This window comes from Myotis nattereri (genome assembly GCF_964212035.1).
Source record: "Myotis nattereri genome assembly, chromosome: 2".
In the NCBI taxonomy this organism is placed as follows: Eukaryota; Metazoa; Chordata; class Mammalia; order Chiroptera; family Vespertilionidae; genus Myotis; species Myotis nattereri.
Window position 1 is genome coordinate 200,735,517 of NC_138076.1, and position 16,703 is coordinate 200,752,219.

Sequence of the window (16,703 nt, forward strand, 5' to 3'; positions counted from 1 at the left end):
GTGCCTAGCCTGTGGTAGGCTCTTAGGAATGTTAGCTCTGGTTACTCTTGAGGGCAAAAACGTATTTGTGTCCTTCACAGCACATTATGTATCAGCTTTGATTGCATTCAACATTGGCACACTCTTTAATTCACAGGTTGGTTTGTAAAGTTCAGGGCTCTGTGCCTTTATACACCCCTGGCCTGGCTTAGTCACAATAATCCTAACCATGGTCGTGTGTTTTCCAAACAGCTTTTGTACAAAATGACTCGTCAAAGGATTTTAGGTAGTGATATAAGTACGTGTCATTTGTCAAAGCTTCTCCCAGCAGTAATGACAGATATGTACCTGAGTGCTCTCCTCGCAGCAGTTCTGAGCTCTTACTTTTTTCTAGTGTGGTGTCTTAACCAGTTATACCTTTTTCCACATTTCATTTTAGGTCCATGTCCTGACTTTCACTGTTAACATGTTGCTGCATGGCCTCACCTACAAGCTGCAAGTCGGAGATTTGGACTCTTGTTTAGATATAATGATTCAGGTAAGGTTTAGAGAAGGAATTCCAATTTTTTTTAAATAAGCCAAGGACACCAAAAAGTCAGTTTACAAAATAAGAGAATAATAGCCTATGAAAATGAAATTAATGTTCTGTCTCATATCTTAGATTAGCAGGTTTAAAAAGCTAAGACTCAGGTGAAGTGAGCTGGTGTGCTGCTGTTGTTTTCTGGAAGGAAAATTGGCATTGAGCAAAAATTTCAACCACGTCAAAATATCTGTTTTAAAAGAATAATCAGAGTTGTGGTCTTGGGTTTATATAAATGTATATTTACCAGAGCTTTATTTATAATAGTGAAAAATTAATAACAGTCACCTTTTAAAATTGAATCATTTGATAATTTGAGGTAATATTTGGAAGAGACTAAATTTTTTTTAATATATTTTTATTGATTTCACAGAGGAAGGGAGAGAGAGAGATAGAAACATCAGTGATGAAAATCATTGATTGGCTTGTCTTCTGCACGCCCCTTACTAGGGATTTCCCACAACCCAGGCATGTACCCTTGACAGGAATCGAACCTGGGACCCTTCAGTCCACAGGCTGACGCTCTATCCACTGAGCCAAACTGGTAGGGCTGGAAGAGATTAAATTTGCTACACAACATTTTGTTCATTATTTAAAACTGCAGATAATAACATTTTGAATTAAATGTATTAATTTTGATTACTCAGTTCAGATGTCATGAGAATTCTTAAAAAGAAATTAAGCAGCTCTGGTGATATCTAAAACTTGTCTGCACATTATGCAGTTATATGTGTAAATCTGTGCTGTACAGTAGGTACTTGAATAATGTCATTTCATTATAACACTAGAGGCCCGATGCACAAAATTCATGCAAGGGGCTTGGCCCCAGCCGCCGCGGCTTTGTCCAGAAGGTCGTCCAGTCTAATTAGCATATTACACTTTTATTATTATAGATTGCTGAAATGTTTATATCCGTTAGCCTGTGGTACAACTGGTTTTGTTATGCGTCATTTTGCTTAAGGTTGCAGAACCTATTCACGACAATGAAAACAGTTTTCTTCTTTTGTTTCCCATTAGTATAAACCTTCAGGTATTTCTGTATTTGTTATTTAGTAATTGGTTCCTAAACTACATTGAGAAAAGTGAACCATAATAGAAACTTCTTCCATCTAATTTCAGTCCAGTCCAACTCGCTTTCCTTGATTTGGACGTGCCAACGCTCTTTTCCAAAGACTGCTTATGTTGGCATATCTCCCTGAATGTACATAACTGCCTTTTGACCTTTTTCTTTTGAAGATTTTCAACCACGAGTTGTTCGGTGCCATTGCCGAAGAGAAGGAAGTGAAGCAGATCCTCTCCAAAGTCATGGAGGCCCGAAGAAGCAAGAGTTACGATTCTTATGAAGTCCTGGGCAAGTTTGTAGGAAAAGATCAGGTGACAAAACTGATCCTTCCGCTAAAAGAGGTGAGGACCTGAATGCTGCACAGGGATCTTGAAAAGAGCCTGGCAGGGCAAACCTTGCTGCCCTTGATCACCATTTCCCTGGTGTAAGGACACCAATACCATGTGGCCACTAGTCGGCAGCCCTGAGTTGAGTGTTCTAACCCAAAGTTCAGAGTCCCTGCTGTAAACCCTGAGATGCAGGAGGAAAGGCAAGAATCAAAGAGTGGGTGAATAGTACATCTGGGACCAGTCAGCAGCTAAGAACGTAGCCTTTGGAGCCAGACTGCTTCTCCCAGAATGCCAAGAGGAAGAAAACTGGCATTTGTTGAACATACATAATGTTCTAAACATTGTGCTTCGTTATCTGTTGTAATCTGCACAACCACCCTGTGAGGTCTATGGTACCTCATCTTAGAGACAAAATTCAGGCTCAAGAAGGTAGAAAGGAACAAAGTTAAGGAGGAAAGTCAATATTTAGTTCCATATCTTTCTGAGCTGAAGCTCACATTTTTCCACTGTTTCTTTGCTGCCTCCTATTGGGCAGGGACTGTAATTCACCTCCCTTCATAGAGTTCTCTGTGCCTTTTGCAGGGGTGAACATTCAATAAACATTCTTTCTGTCGTTGTTATATGTACTAAGACTAGAGCAAAGAGCACTATCTAATGGCATGAGTTAACTATAATTCCAAATGTTTTGGTGCTGTATTAACTCTATAGTTGCTCCTAACACGCATTTAGCCTGATCTAAGAATGTTAGCTATGCTTTGAGGATGAGAAAGTCAACGGAGCACATATATTTTCCATGTGTATCATCAAATCCCTCCAAGGAAATGACAGTTATTATTACCAGATCTATGTAAGGAAATGGCTTTAATGCACCTGGAGGATCAACATCTCACAAGTGTCACATCCTGTCTCCAGCTGTGTGTCCTCCGGGCCTTACCCACAGAGAGCGGAGAGGGGCTGCAGGACACCTGGGGGCGCCCACACTGGTCTTCTCTGGGGTTGAGGTGATGGGTAAATTTGACTCTGTTATATCTGTTTGAAACCTTATAAGAATGTTTCATTTTTAATTAGAAAAATTAGAATAAAGCCCAGTGCAATTCTTTGTTACCTGAGCATGACATTTGTGTTTGCCTCTAGATCTTACAAAATACCACGAGTTTAAAACTGGCCCGGAAAGTTCATGAGACCTTACGCCGAATCATTGCAGGACTGATTATAAATCAGGAAATGACAGCAGAATCCATTCTATTGCTCAGTTATGGTTTGGTCAGTGAAAATCTCCCCCTGTTAACAGAGAAAGAAAAGTAAGTTTGAAAAACAAAAACTCTCATTTAGGTGCTTGTTTCTGATAAGACATTCAGTTTTAAGTGGTTTAATTTAAAAATTTGCTTTAGTAAAAAACAATATTTATCTAAGTTAAAAGATTTGTGGTGTTTTCTCTGATTTCATTTCTGTTTGGGATGTTGATTGAATCTAAGTTAGGATAGAGTTTAAGTATCCTATATACCTCTTACTCTGGTCAAATAGAGATTTAGATCTTGAATCCTAATAGCAACTCTACATAGTACTGTCTTTATTTCACAGAGTAGCTGACCCTCTTCACCAATCTACTAAAGGTGGTTTTACCATTTAAATATCAGGACAATCTCATTTCACATACCCATAGTTTCTTAGATTAGAATCTGATCTCCCTAATGCCTTGAGATTGAGCACCAGTTTACAGTTCTCTTTATTTTACAAAGCATACCGTAAACTACTTGGCAAAAAATAGGAGCTCAATACATATTGTTGCTTCTAAGGAGATTTAGATCTTAAAAGATTTAAAAATGCCATACTGGTAAACTTCCTTTAGATTTTGTTTCTGTGTTGTTCTGAAAGAGACTCCTTGGCACTTGTTTTCAGACATCAAAGAAAGGGAGTGTACCCCTGCTATTCATCTGAATTTGGGAGTGTCCTCTGTGTCTCATGGTTAAGGGAGAAAAGACCCCCAGCAAACAACACATTAGCTAGTGCTCAACTCTCATCCCCAGAAAGGGCCACAGTAGCCTATGGGAACGCAGCATTCATTTTTATTCCACTGTGATTGACAGAAATCCAGCAGCCCCTGCGCCGGATCCACGTCTGCCACCCCAGAGCTGTCTTCTGCTCCCCCCAACTCCAGTTCGAGGCGGGCAGAAAGCTGTTGTGAGCAGGAAGACCAACATGCACATATTTATTGAGTCTGGGCTTCGGGTAAGAATTAACCCTAAAGTGAGACTCACTGCACTTGGTGGGTCTGTGCCTTTTCCTGCTGCTGAATCTCAGTATTGCTTATTTCCACTGTAAATGTTTTCCTCTAAGTAAGTTATGGAATTTTTTTTAAAGGTGCACTGGTCCAGTTACTATTTATATTGATCTCTTCCAGTACTTACTTTGATAATGTAGCTCTCTCAGAATTGATGATTCTGACTTAATATTATTATGGTTTCATTTTTGCTTTGCCCATTAGTTTACACCTCTAAAACTGTGAATTCTTTTAAAAGGTGGTGAGCTTTTAAAAACACAAGTCTAATCATTTCATTTCCTTTTAAAACCCTTTCATTGGCTTCCATTTATCCTGTGAGCGAGCCAATCCTGCAATCGGGCTGCAAGGGCCTTTCATTGCTTTACTGTAACCATTCCAACACACGTTCCAGCCACATGTGGCTTTCCCTCGGTTCTTAAAGTCTCCACACTGTTCCTGCTCCAGGGCCTCACCACCCACTCTTCCCTCTGCCCAGATCCCCACAGAACCCTGCATTTACAGTTATTTCCTAGAGTCTGTCTCCCTGGCTAAGATCCATCAGTGCAGGGACCGTGTCCATCTTGGTCATTGCCGCGTCCTGCGTGCTAAGCCAGGGCCTGTACTCTCAGCAGGTGCTGAGTAAGCATTTGGTAAATGTACTTGGAATCTCAGCTGCACAGTAAGCTCCCACCTCTTCACTTGCTGAGACTCTTCCAGGCAGTGTCCCGTTTTTTCCAAAAGTTTTATATATCAGAAAGAAGCATCTTAACATTTCAGGCTGTCTCTTATGTTATTTCACTTCTGCCTAACTCATTTGGTCTTACGGGCACCTGCTGTGAAATGTCTTTTTAAATCTTTTAGCTGCTGCATCTGAGTCTGAAAACTTCCAAGATCAAGTCTTCGAGTGAACTGGTTCTGGAAATGTTGGATCCTTTTGTGTCTCTCCTCATAGACTGCCTGGGTTCCATGGATGTGAAGGTGAGCACCTGTCCTTCACGGAGCTGGTCCCGCAGAGTACCTAGAACTGAACTCTTAGGCCTATGCGACATAAGATAGTTGGGTTTTGCTCTCCAACTTAGTAATCCCATATGTTCGGATTGCCCTTAACAGTTTATAAAGCCCTTCTAGGTACATTAATTATTTCATTTAATCCTTGCAGCAGCTTCATGAGGGTGAGTGGTGGGTCCCCATGTCAGTAATCATCCTCACTTCCTCGCCATCGTCACTACCCCTACTCCCTGCTGTGAATCCTCAGAACAGTTCATGGGGTATTTATTCTTGTTTCTGCTTTATAGATGAGAAAACTAGGCCTTGAACTAAGTGACTTGCCCCACAACATAGATATAGCATATGAGCCTCCATCTGCAATTCCAAAGCCCACACCCTCCCCCTTCCTCAGATTGTCTGTTTTACAGAAGGTTCTGAGAGCTGATTTGCTCTAGTCAGTTAGGTAAAAGCTGCAGAGCTGGGATCTGTGCCCTGGTCCTCCTGACTGGAGCCCAGGAAGGCCATCGGCAGCCAGAGCAGTGACGGTCTTGTCAGGTAGAGCTGAACTAGGTGAATAGGGTGAAGTTTCTTTACCAAATGCTTACTCAGTACCTACTTTGGTTCCAGGCACTGGCTTGGCTGGAGGTTCAGGGATTCTCATGTAAATCACTTGGGGTTTTTTTAAATATATTTTTATTGCTTTGAAAGAGGGAGAGGGAGAGAGAGAAAAACATCTGGCATCCTTTTTTGTATTCCTACTAATTAGAGTGTCATGTATACATAATACAAGCTTAGTAAGAATGATTAAATTTAAATATCATTTTAGAAAATAGAAAAATCATTTATAATGTGTTGTTTTTTTAAAAAAAAATTGGCCAGCCTGTGCAGTTATTTACCCGTATAGGTTAAGAATGTGGTAAGTGAGCTTGTGGGTCATCCTACAGCAGTAAGTTCTTCTACGGGAAACCCCCTGCCTTCTTACACTTCGGCACAGTTCTTCCGGAGAGCTGGGCAGAGCATGTCATTCCTTCAGTATGCATGGCTACGACTGTGCAAGAGTACCCCGCCTCGGCGCTGGGTCACTGAGTGCGGTCGCTTCGTATGTTGACTGGTTTTGTTTGGTTTTGTTTTCAGGTGATCACAGGTGCTTTGCAGTGCCTGATCTGGGTCTTGCGGTTCCCTCTGCCTTCCATAGAGACAAAAGCGGAGCAGCTGACGAAACACCTTTTCCTTTTGCTGAAGGACTATGCAAAGCTCGGGGCTGCCAGGGGTCAGAACTTCCACATGGTGGTAAATTGTTTCAAGGTGAGGTGTTTACTTCCACTTAGAAAAAGCCAGGCCCAGGATTAACATCAAAGTTAGTTTTACACATCGTCCTTTGTGGTCTTGGTCAAAATGTTTTCCAGATTCATTTGCTAAGGCCAGAGGGCTGGTTTCCTGTGTGAAAAGCATTGACAATGTATTAAATCCTCATGATGTCACTGGATCCTGATTTGTGGGACATCCTGGCATTAACCTCACCATTGACCTTGCAGTGTATGACCATACTTGTGAAGAAAGTGAAGTCTTACCAGATAACCGAAAAGCAGCTCCAGGTCCTACTAGCATATGCTGAGGAGGACATTTATGATACAACAAGACAAGCCACTGCGTTTGGTCTCCTAAAGGTACGGTGTCATCAGAATGTTGGGCTTTACAGTTTATGAGCCTCAAATCACATACTTAAAATAACATGGAACACAGTGTTTTGACTAGCAGTAGACTTTCAAAATTATGTAATTTTATAAAGATGATGATTTTGGTCATTAAAATATTTGAAAGCGAGCCCTGGTTAATACTTCCAGGGAATTCTGTACAAATGCAGGTATGTACCTGTACCTATCATATTGGACATTGTTTTCCTTTTATTACTTGTGGTGAAAATATACATAACATTAAATTGCCTGTTTTTATGATTTTTCTTTGGGAGGTATTTCCATTATGTTTGAAGACTGCCTGTGGCTACTTTGACACCAGGTTGGCTTAGGCCCATCTGCATAAGAGTATGTCTTTTCCTTCTGTATTAGGCCATCTTATCAAGAAAGTTGCTGGTCCCTGAAATCGATGACGTCATGCGGAAAGTATCCAAGTTGGCCATTTCTGCTCAGAGTGAACCTGTCCGGGTCCAGTGCAGACAGGTTTGTAGAGAACCTAGTCCCATAGCAGGGGTCGGGCCTGTCTTCTCCGTTTGGTTTTTAGATAGAAAGATGGCAACATTGACTAAATTCTGAAGACAGCTTTGTGCCATGTTGATGCTTTATTCTATGATTCAGGAACCCATTACACTCCACGTGTGAGGAGGGCACTTTGAGAACAGCCCACCACGTGTACCATGTTTAGATAGAAAGAGCACGATAGCCTGCAGCAAGGATTCCCATGCAGTGGTCCAGCCATCGACTCACTACGTACATACATCCTTGTGTGTCGGGTGCTGCCAGAAGAGGGTCAACAAAATTCTTACAGTCCCTGTGTTACACCAGGCAGGCACAGAACAAAGTGCCACAAATAGTTATTTAATTACAGGCGTCGTAAGTGCCAGGAGGAAAAGGTATCATATTTCATCACAGGACATGCCGTTATTTATATGTCTCAAAAAAAGCTATGACACCAGGGTCGGATGCTACCAATTGTAAGACACATCCCAATTTTAGATATGTGAAAATGTGAGCTTCTTAGAGCTGATGAACTATGGGAGTGTATGATAAGAGCATATGATCAGGTGGAGAACCACCTTAGTCTGAGAGTCAGGCAGGGCTTTTCTGAGCATTGGCATGGAAGGAAGATTCGAAGGAAGAATAAGGCTTCACCTTCCAAGTGAAGGGAGTGGCAAATGCCAGAGGAAATAAGCCTTGAAGACGGTAAGAGCTTAGCTTATTGGGGAGCTAAATGAAGGTAAGTGACATGAGGAAGGGAGCCAGGTTAGAGGAGACCGTGTGGTCTTGTTAGATTCAGGGCTTTGTTCTGAGAAGAGCAAAAAAACGATTGAAATCAATAGGCAGGGGAGTGACACGAGCAGGTTTGTGTTCAGACATGTGTGCATCCCTCATCATGGGAGCAGCCCAGGGGGTGGAAGAGTCTGAACTGGAAATACGAACTCAGAGTTAAAGGAGAGTTTGGGCTGCTAAGTGGGCCAGGGAGGAAAGGAAAGAATCTTGTCTTGAGAAAACGTTTCCTTAACTACTATTTTTCAGGAAGGAGAGCTAGCTGCTATTTATTAAGTGCTAGCTGTGTGCCCAGCACTTTGCATACAGGACTTCTATTTGTAACTATCTTTCAAAAGAAATAGTATCCCCATTTTATGGCTGGGGAAAAAACAGGCCTGGAAAGTTTAATGATGTGCCTGGCTCTCACAATCTATATATATAAAAGGCTAAGTGACCAACTGGTAGCTATGACGCGCAATGCCCACCAGGGGGGCAGACGCTCCAACCGGAAGCTATGAAGCACACTGAGCATGGGGGACAGATGCTCAACACAGGAGCTGCCGAGCTGCGGTAACTTGGCAGCTGCGGTTCTCCGGTGATGTACCCTGGAACCAGAGAGGAGGAAGCCTGATTCCAGGATATATCACCCGAGAACCGCCCTCTTGCAATTGGGACCCCTCGGAATGTCGGAGAGCCAGTTTCAGCCAATCACGGCAGGCCAGGCCGAGGGACCCCACCTGCCGGAGGGACTCTGCAGGTGCGGCCGTCCAGGTAGGGACTTTGGGAGGTTGGCTGCAGGGCGTGTCCAGCCAGTCTTGTTCAGTCCCGCCTTGCCGGCCACCTCCTAATTAATTTTCTTTCAGTGTGCACAAATCCGTGCACCAGACCTCTAGTTCATTAATAAAAGAAGCTGAATAGTATGTGGTTTGCAAGCAGAGCATTTGGATGCAGATAGACTAGGCATGGCCATCTGAGCAAGTTACTTATTTTTCTGCCAAACTCATTCTCTTCATCTGTAAAATGGGGCAACATCACCTACTTCCTAAGGAAGTAATGAAAATTAACTGTGAAACAACCCAGTGTTGGGCACAGAGAAGGTATTTAGTAAGTGAATAGTTATTATCAGTATTAATATTATTACCACCATTATTGTTATTCTTAAGAAGAAATACAGGGTTGAACCACAATCCATATTCAGTCCACCACATCACACCACCTGTCAGAGTAAGAAGTGTTTCCAACATGTGAGTTTAGATTTGGAGCCCTAAACAGCCAAGCCAGGGGTGGGCCAGGACTTGACTCTGGGTCAGGTGTGTAGGGCGGGACCTGGGTAAGTGAGGTGGGAAGAGAGAGGAAGGGGTACAGTTCTCAGCTCAGGAGGCCAAGTTCACGTAAGCGATCACTCTTCTGAAAAGTGTTTTTAACCTACCAGCCTATTCCAGAAAGCAGCTTAGGAAACAGGAATCCTGGAGTGGTAGGATCCCAATAATCTTCTGTGTGACTTCTGTTCCTAGGTTTTTCTGAAATATATTCTTGACTATCCCCTGGGTGATAAATTGAGACCGAACTTGGAATTCATGCTTGCTCAACTAAAGTAAGTGTAAGCCATAAAACATGCAAAGGCAGTGGGGAAGTTTCTTCTCTCCTCTTAATGTGGCGGCCGTCTTGAAAAGAACAAGACTAAACATAAGGGCATGTTCTCTGAGGACGATCTGTGAGTCACTGACTTAACTAGCAAACATAGCAGTTCTGAGTAGCTTTCACTTCAGTATGACCACTGATGGTCACTGGAGTCCACTGAGGAGAATGGTAAAGATCTAACAAAAGTACATGTAAAACTGCACAGCAGTTGGGAAAATGGAGTGTTTTCCACTTTTTAAAAAATAGACTGGCATCTTGAGACAATATTTTAAGTTCTTAAAAATAACTGATAAATTTAAAAGATACTAACGAGTCCTGCTGCTGTTCTTGCCCTAGCTATGAACACGAGACCGGCAGAGAGTCCGCCTTGGAAATGATTGCGTATCTCTTTGACACGTTCCCTCAGGTACCCTCTGTCACAGAGACAAACTGGTAACTGTGTTTCCCTCGAGCCCTCGGGTGCCCACGGTCCTCCCGCGGTGGGGCATCTTGGGGTTCCAGTCTCAGTGTGCTCATATGTGCCCGTTTTCTTTTAGGGACTGCTCCATGAGAACTGTGGGATGTTCTTTATTCCTCTTTGTCTGATGATGGCGAATGATGACTCTGCCCTGTGTAAAAAGATGGCATCCATTGCGATCAAATCCTTACTCAGTAAAATCAACCTTGAGAAAAAAGATTTTCTTTTCGATATGGTTACCACCTGGTTTGGAGCAAAGAAGGTTAGGGTTGCTTTGAACCGTATTCCAATGGAAACTCTTAGCTTTTGGTGTTTGTACTTTAAATAAGAACATATATTCCTTGTTGAATTAATTTTTCCCAAATAGCTTTATTATCTTTATTTGTTTATGTTAATAATATATTCTTATAGTAAAATTTCAGAAGATGTAAGAAGTTGTGGGTGTAACATAAGAATCACCCGTATTCCCACTACATGGTTAATGTCAGCCAGTTATTAAGAATGTGTCTTAATTCACATAACCAGCCCCCATTGATGAGTACTTTTGTTTCCAATTTTGCTGTCCAGTTGATGGAATGTAATTTTTGTCAGTGATTGTGTCCACTTGCTGACTTTACCACTATTAACATTGGCCCATCTTTTGTGGAATATAAACAACACATAACGTAATACTGGTTTTAGTATTAAAACCAGAAGGTGGGGCGTGGCAGGATTGTATGAAACTTTTCGATTTTTTAAACATTTAAAATAAGAAAAAATCATTCAGTGGATAAAGATGAATCACTTTTTAAAAAATATATATTTTATTGATTTTTTACAGAGAGGAGGGGAGAGAAATAGTTAGAAACATCGATGAGAGAGAAACATCGATCAGCTGCCTCCTGCACACCTACTAGGGATGTGCCGCAACCAAGGTACATGTCCTTGACCAGAATCGAACTTGAGACCTGTCAGTCCGCAGGCTGATGCTCTATCCACTGAGCTAAACTGGTTAGGGCGAATCACTTTTTTAAAATGTTTTTCTTGGATATGAAGATATATCCATATTCTTGTCACCAGTGATCCATTTTCCATTGATTTCTGTTTCATAAGGAACTGTTGAGAACAGAATCATGCCCACTTCCATAATTTTACAGTTTTGGAAACGGCCTCCCAGGTTGTGCTGACGTTGTCTTTTGGTGGCTTCTCTTTGGTAGAGCTTAAGTAGACAGCTAGCTGCCCTGGTCTGTGGAGTGTTTGTGGAAAGTGAAGGAGTCGCTTTTGAAAGAAGACTTGGAACTGTTCTCCCTGTGATTGAAAAGGAAATTGATCCTGAAAACTTTGAAGACGTAAGTTATTGGGTAGGGAATGAGAGTTTTGCTAATTTTTGTAGTTTTGCTTCAGGTGATACAGCTAATAGATTTATTAATAAAAGCAATAGTTCAGTGCAGTTGGATCTCTTTTAAATGTGGACTAAAGTATGTTTTCTTCCCACAGTATATGACAAAGGTCCTCAAGCAGGGCGATTTTGGCTCCCAGAGAACATTTAGCAATGTCTTACTGGCATCTAATGGTTAGGAGCCAGGGATGCTGATAAACATCTTATAGTACACAGGGCAGCCTCCCACAGCAAAGGATTGTGCAGTCCAAATGTCAGTAGTGTTGAGATTGAGAAATCTTGATGTACATTTGCACACTGGGTTAAAAATGTCCATCACATGCTTTGCAATTGTTGTCTTAGTTGATTTGCATCCATCCTGTTTTTAGATCATGGAAGAGACTAAAGAAAAAGCTGCAGATCGCCTTCTGTTCAGTTTTCTCACACTGATAAGTAAACTCATCAAGGAATGTAATATTATTCAGTTTACCAAGCCCTCTCAGACTTTGGGTAAAATCTGGAGTAAGTATTGTCTTTTTCTTTAAATCTAAAAATAAGCACATTGTGATAGAATTATTGAAAACAAATTTGGGAAATCAGAATATGAATATTTCAGAAAGTGTAATGTCAGGGGAAAAGTCCATTAAAAAAAAAAAAAAGATTTAAAGGGCCTTTTCACATTGATTACAGTGAAAAATGTTTCTTTGGGTGGCAGCGGGGGGGTTAAATATATATATGTGTATATACATATATATTAATTATAAGTAATACATTTCATTTCTAAAAGAAAGAATATTAATTATAGAGAAGTATAAGAATGGAAAATACTCCCCAAAGTCCTCCTTGCTACTTGACGATACCTTGGTATATATTCCCTTCAACCTTTTTGGGGTTGGTTTGTTTTTTGAGGTTGCATAATTCCATATAAACTTTTATATCCTGTCTGTTTATACTAGTAGCTATCCCTTTAAATAGCTATAAATAACCCATCATGTAAATATGCCATACTTTACTAAACCATGTCATTTTTGTGAGTTATATGTCACTCTTTAAATAAAAAATATCCCAGAATTTTTAATTTAACATATTCAATTTTGTTGAGTCAGTAGGAAATAGACATTGGAATGAGTGCTCTAAGTACCCACCTGTTTCAAGAGAACTTGTGATCCTATGAGAAATATATGGCCTCCTCTGGTATGGCTCCCCTGAGACATGGCCAGATTATTAGAAAGGATCATGTAGAACCAAAGTAAAACCATATTTATGAAATACAGCGACAGACTAAAACTCAGATATAACATGATTCAACCACGATTTTAATCTTATTTCCCAGCACCACAAGGCTTTCCACTGTATTCTCCAAGTGCAGTGTATGGAGAACGGCCATGGAGCTTGAGTATGGCCTTTAACGAATCCTATTTAGGAGTATGAACTTGAGTCCCAGGCTTGGTTCTGTCTCTTCCAGCTCTATATATCACTTGGCCCTTCTGACACATCCTTTTCCTCATCTGTAATCTCAGATGGAAATGACAGTTCCAACCTCACAGAACTGGTGTGAGGTCTAAAAGCCCTGTGCCTGGCACCTAGAAAGCATCCTAAGTGATACCTTTCCAGTCAGCTATTGGGAGCCACCAGTTTCAGTCATTATGAGAAACACATGTTCGTACATACGTACATATGTATGTATATACACACACATTCATTTTAATTTAGAAATTGTAAATGTTAATGCCACCTTATCTCCCTCCAATCTGAAAGTAGTTCTTAGGGAGCCGGTTTGTTTTAGGCTTACCTCTCCCGTGTCATTTACCACGTTAGGAGCTGGTTTGCTAGTTGTTCCCAGGGTCTCTCACCTCATTGCTCCCTCATGTTCAGTTCCCAAATCCAGGCACATCATAGGTACTCAGCAAATGCCTGTTAGTCCTATTTACCACCAGAGTCCAGAAATCTTTTGACATCTGAGAATGCATTTTGGTTCCCTTAGGCCACGTGCACGCTCACCTGAGACATCCACACAACTGGGTGTGGCTCACTGCAGCCCAGATTGTTGGATTGCTCTTTGCCTCTTGCCAACCAGAGGAGCTTATTAGAAAACGGAATGCCAAAAAAACTAAAAGGAAACTCTCAGAACCTGTAGCAGTCAGGTTCCTAACAAGTGACCTTGACCAAAAGGTAAGGTTTCTCTAAAACCTTTCTTCCCTCGTGACCCATGTGCGATGTTCATTCTGGTTCATGTGATATCCTGGGGTTAGCCCTTGGGAGAAATTCTTCCAGCCAACAACTTGTTGCGTATGTGAGTCTATAGGAATCTTAGGAACCAGAAAACGGTCATCCTCAAGGCCAAGTTTTTTCAAAGGTAATTTTTAGACTGTCAATCTAGTCAGATTTTTGTTTTGCTTATTTAGACCATTCAATATCTTAATGTCTAAGTATTGACATTGGAAAATAAGATTAATACTGTCTGTCCTGCCTCCTTCGTAACCTTATTGATAATTAATGAGGTCATGGTTCATGAAAATGTTAGGTAGGGACCATGTTATTTCCATCTCTGATTCCCTAGGGAGCAGCACAATGCCTGGCTCATAGTGGGAACTACGTATATATTGATGAATGAGAAAAGTAAGAAGGGAAGAGGGGAATAAAGGTATTGGAGTGTTGTAAAAGTCCCTTCTAATAATCTCAGAAATCACAATCTATATCTCCCCAAAGCTTAAATGTTTGTGGCAGGTAGAAGGGAACTGTTATATAATTTTTAGTCATGAACGTTCCCTTTCCAAATCCACTCAGAAATACCTTGTATTGTATCTTCCAATGTCTGTTTTCACAGATGAAAAGTATCTCCCTAGCCTCTTGCCATCAGTTACATTCCAAATTCTTGGATCAGTCTCAAGGAGAGCAGGTAAGTATCATAATGCTATCCGGTTAAATAAAAGGGACCTGTTCTACCAACAGTCTAGGAAAAGGCTCACATTTGATGTTTGGTTTTTGTTTTGTTTTCCCTAGTTTAATGCTTGGGGAATTAACTGAAATATAAACATATACTCAAATACATGTTCAGTTATGCCCATATATCTAATTGACTCTGAGATCCATTGGGGATTATTCTTGGCTACATTTAAAATTCCTGATACAGACAGTACAGTGGGAGGCTGTTTATTAAATATTTTCATCTTTAGTCTTATCTACTCCACATTGTGACTAATTATTTTCATATTAAATTATAATATTGAATTCCTTTTCTTAGTATTTGAAGAGAAAGTAATGTTCTTGCTACCGGGTGGTCTGAGAATTATCTTAACAGAAGACAAGTAATTCTATCACAAAAGCTTTATATATTTCCATATTATAAAGTTTAACCACATGTAAAATTATAGAGAAGGCATTTATAAATATGCAGTAAATGTAAATTGCTTTTGAATAGTTGGTCTGCTGCTCCCTTCTCTCTTTTGATAGTACAGTTGGACTGGTAGTGGTGAGGGAACACAGTGTGGCATATGGACAGGAGCAAGGCACTGGCACGTCTCTTGTGAGCTATTATGGACCAGAAAGAGCAATACAAATTAGGAAACTAGAAACTAGGTGAATGCTGGATCTAAAGTGTGCTCTCAGCTGGCATACCAACACTTTCGTTTTGTTTTTTAGGTTGTTAAGAATTTGTTGTTTGTAGCTAAAGTCTTATATTTACTGGAACCTGATTCTGGCGATAAGCAAGGTCGGATGAAAGAAGGCATGGAAGAGCAAGAAGCTGTAGCAGGTGGTGTGGCCAGAGAGGCAGTGGAACATGAGGCCCATGCAGATGGGAAGGCGGAATCTGACCAAGAAGAGAATGAAGAGGGGAAGAAAGAGCACAGCAAGCCAGCCACGCTGCTGTGGTTGATCCAGAAGTTGTCTCGGATTGCAAAACTGGAAGCTGCTTACTCACCTAGAAACCCCTTAAAGGTGTGAGACATGTACAGAGTGACTCAAAGTGGCTTTTATGTTTTTTAAAAATATTTTAGTGGTGTTAGTGATCCTCCCAAGTTCCTAGGAACTTTTGCACCCAAAACGGAAGCAATAATATCTGCCCCCAAATGGACCTCGTTTTCTATATTATTTGTATGGCTGCAAGTATTAGAGAAACACTTTTAATGTATATTTTCAGAGAACATGCATCTATAAGTTTCTCGGAGCTGTGGCGATGGATCTTGGAGTAGACAAGGTGAAGCCGTATCTCCCAGAGATCATAGCTCCTTTGTTCCGAGAACTGAACAGCACCTATTCGGACCAGGGTAACCTCTTCAGAGTACTTTGCACCTCTCTCCTTCTTGCCCTCCCTCCCTGCCAGTTTATGTTAACACATTTCGTACCGCTCAGGAGTTTTCTCGTGTTTTGCGCGCCATCTGTTAAGGACCGCTCACGAGTGTTCTCGTTTTTCACGCCCATGGAAAAAGGAGCGAATCTAGATACTTACGTAAATTTTGTTTGGTCCCTCTTCATAGAGGAAAATGTTTTACGCAGTACCATATGTTAAAAAAGTACTAGGAACTTTGTTTAACTGTTTTTGTAAACAAAAATGTTATAATTATTGAAAAACAACACCTAAAGTGCATTATGATGATTTAAATAACATGCAGTTTGCCCAAAAACGTGTGGTCCCTGGCGTATGTCTTAGAGATTTCTATGCGGTACGCAATGTGTTAAGAAAACAAGATAATTAATAGCAAACAAATAAGGCATGCTTGTGTTACATTTGACTACCTTCGTTTTGCTTTCTTGTGTGTCTAAGAGTGAACGTTTCCTAAAAGATGTTTTACTCCTAGGCATGAATATTCAAAGAAAACTATAATTTAGGGTGGTTCTAAACCTCATAGTGCTATATGAACAATCATGAACTATGAAATATAATTCTCAGGAATTATACGGCAGAAGTATGAAATGTTCAGTTTAAATATTTCACTTTTTCCTGTCAGCCTCACTGATCCTAAAATGTCTATTTTGCTAATAAGAAAAGAGGGAATTGGGGGTTGGAAAGAGAAAGTAAAGCAGATGTTAAAAAGTTTTAAAATAAAGCAAATGAAGTAAATGTCAAAGCAGGACCTGCTGTGGTC

General features: G+C 40.8%; 1 protein-coding gene across 1 annotated transcript in view; it reads left to right on the forward strand.

The window, feature by feature from the left end:
- UTP20 (UTP20 small subunit processome component) overlaps positions 1 to 16,703 on the forward strand; it is an 89,863-nt gene that overhangs the window by 71,713 nt on the left and 1,447 nt on the right. Inside the window, exons 44-60 of the mRNA XM_081085099.1 lie at positions 419 to 517; positions 1,796 to 1,963; positions 3,086 to 3,252; positions 4,039 to 4,180; positions 5,073 to 5,189; positions 6,333 to 6,503; positions 6,734 to 6,865; positions 7,265 to 7,375; positions 9,676 to 9,755; positions 10,139 to 10,208; positions 10,339 to 10,521; positions 11,456 to 11,587; positions 12,006 to 12,138; positions 13,601 to 13,788; positions 14,444 to 14,515; positions 15,259 to 15,555; positions 15,758 to 15,884. Of these exons, the coding sequence (XP_080941225.1) occupies positions 419 to 517; positions 1,796 to 1,963; positions 3,086 to 3,252; positions 4,039 to 4,180; positions 5,073 to 5,189; positions 6,333 to 6,503; positions 6,734 to 6,865; positions 7,265 to 7,375; positions 9,676 to 9,755; positions 10,139 to 10,208; positions 10,339 to 10,521; positions 11,456 to 11,587; positions 12,006 to 12,138; positions 13,601 to 13,788; positions 14,444 to 14,515; positions 15,259 to 15,555; positions 15,758 to 15,884 (2,389 nt within the window). The remainder of the gene's footprint in view (positions 1 to 418; positions 518 to 1,795; positions 1,964 to 3,085; positions 3,253 to 4,038; positions 4,181 to 5,072; positions 5,190 to 6,332; positions 6,504 to 6,733; positions 6,866 to 7,264; positions 7,376 to 9,675; positions 9,756 to 10,138; positions 10,209 to 10,338; positions 10,522 to 11,455; positions 11,588 to 12,005; positions 12,139 to 13,600; positions 13,789 to 14,443; positions 14,516 to 15,258; positions 15,556 to 15,757; positions 15,885 to 16,703) is intronic.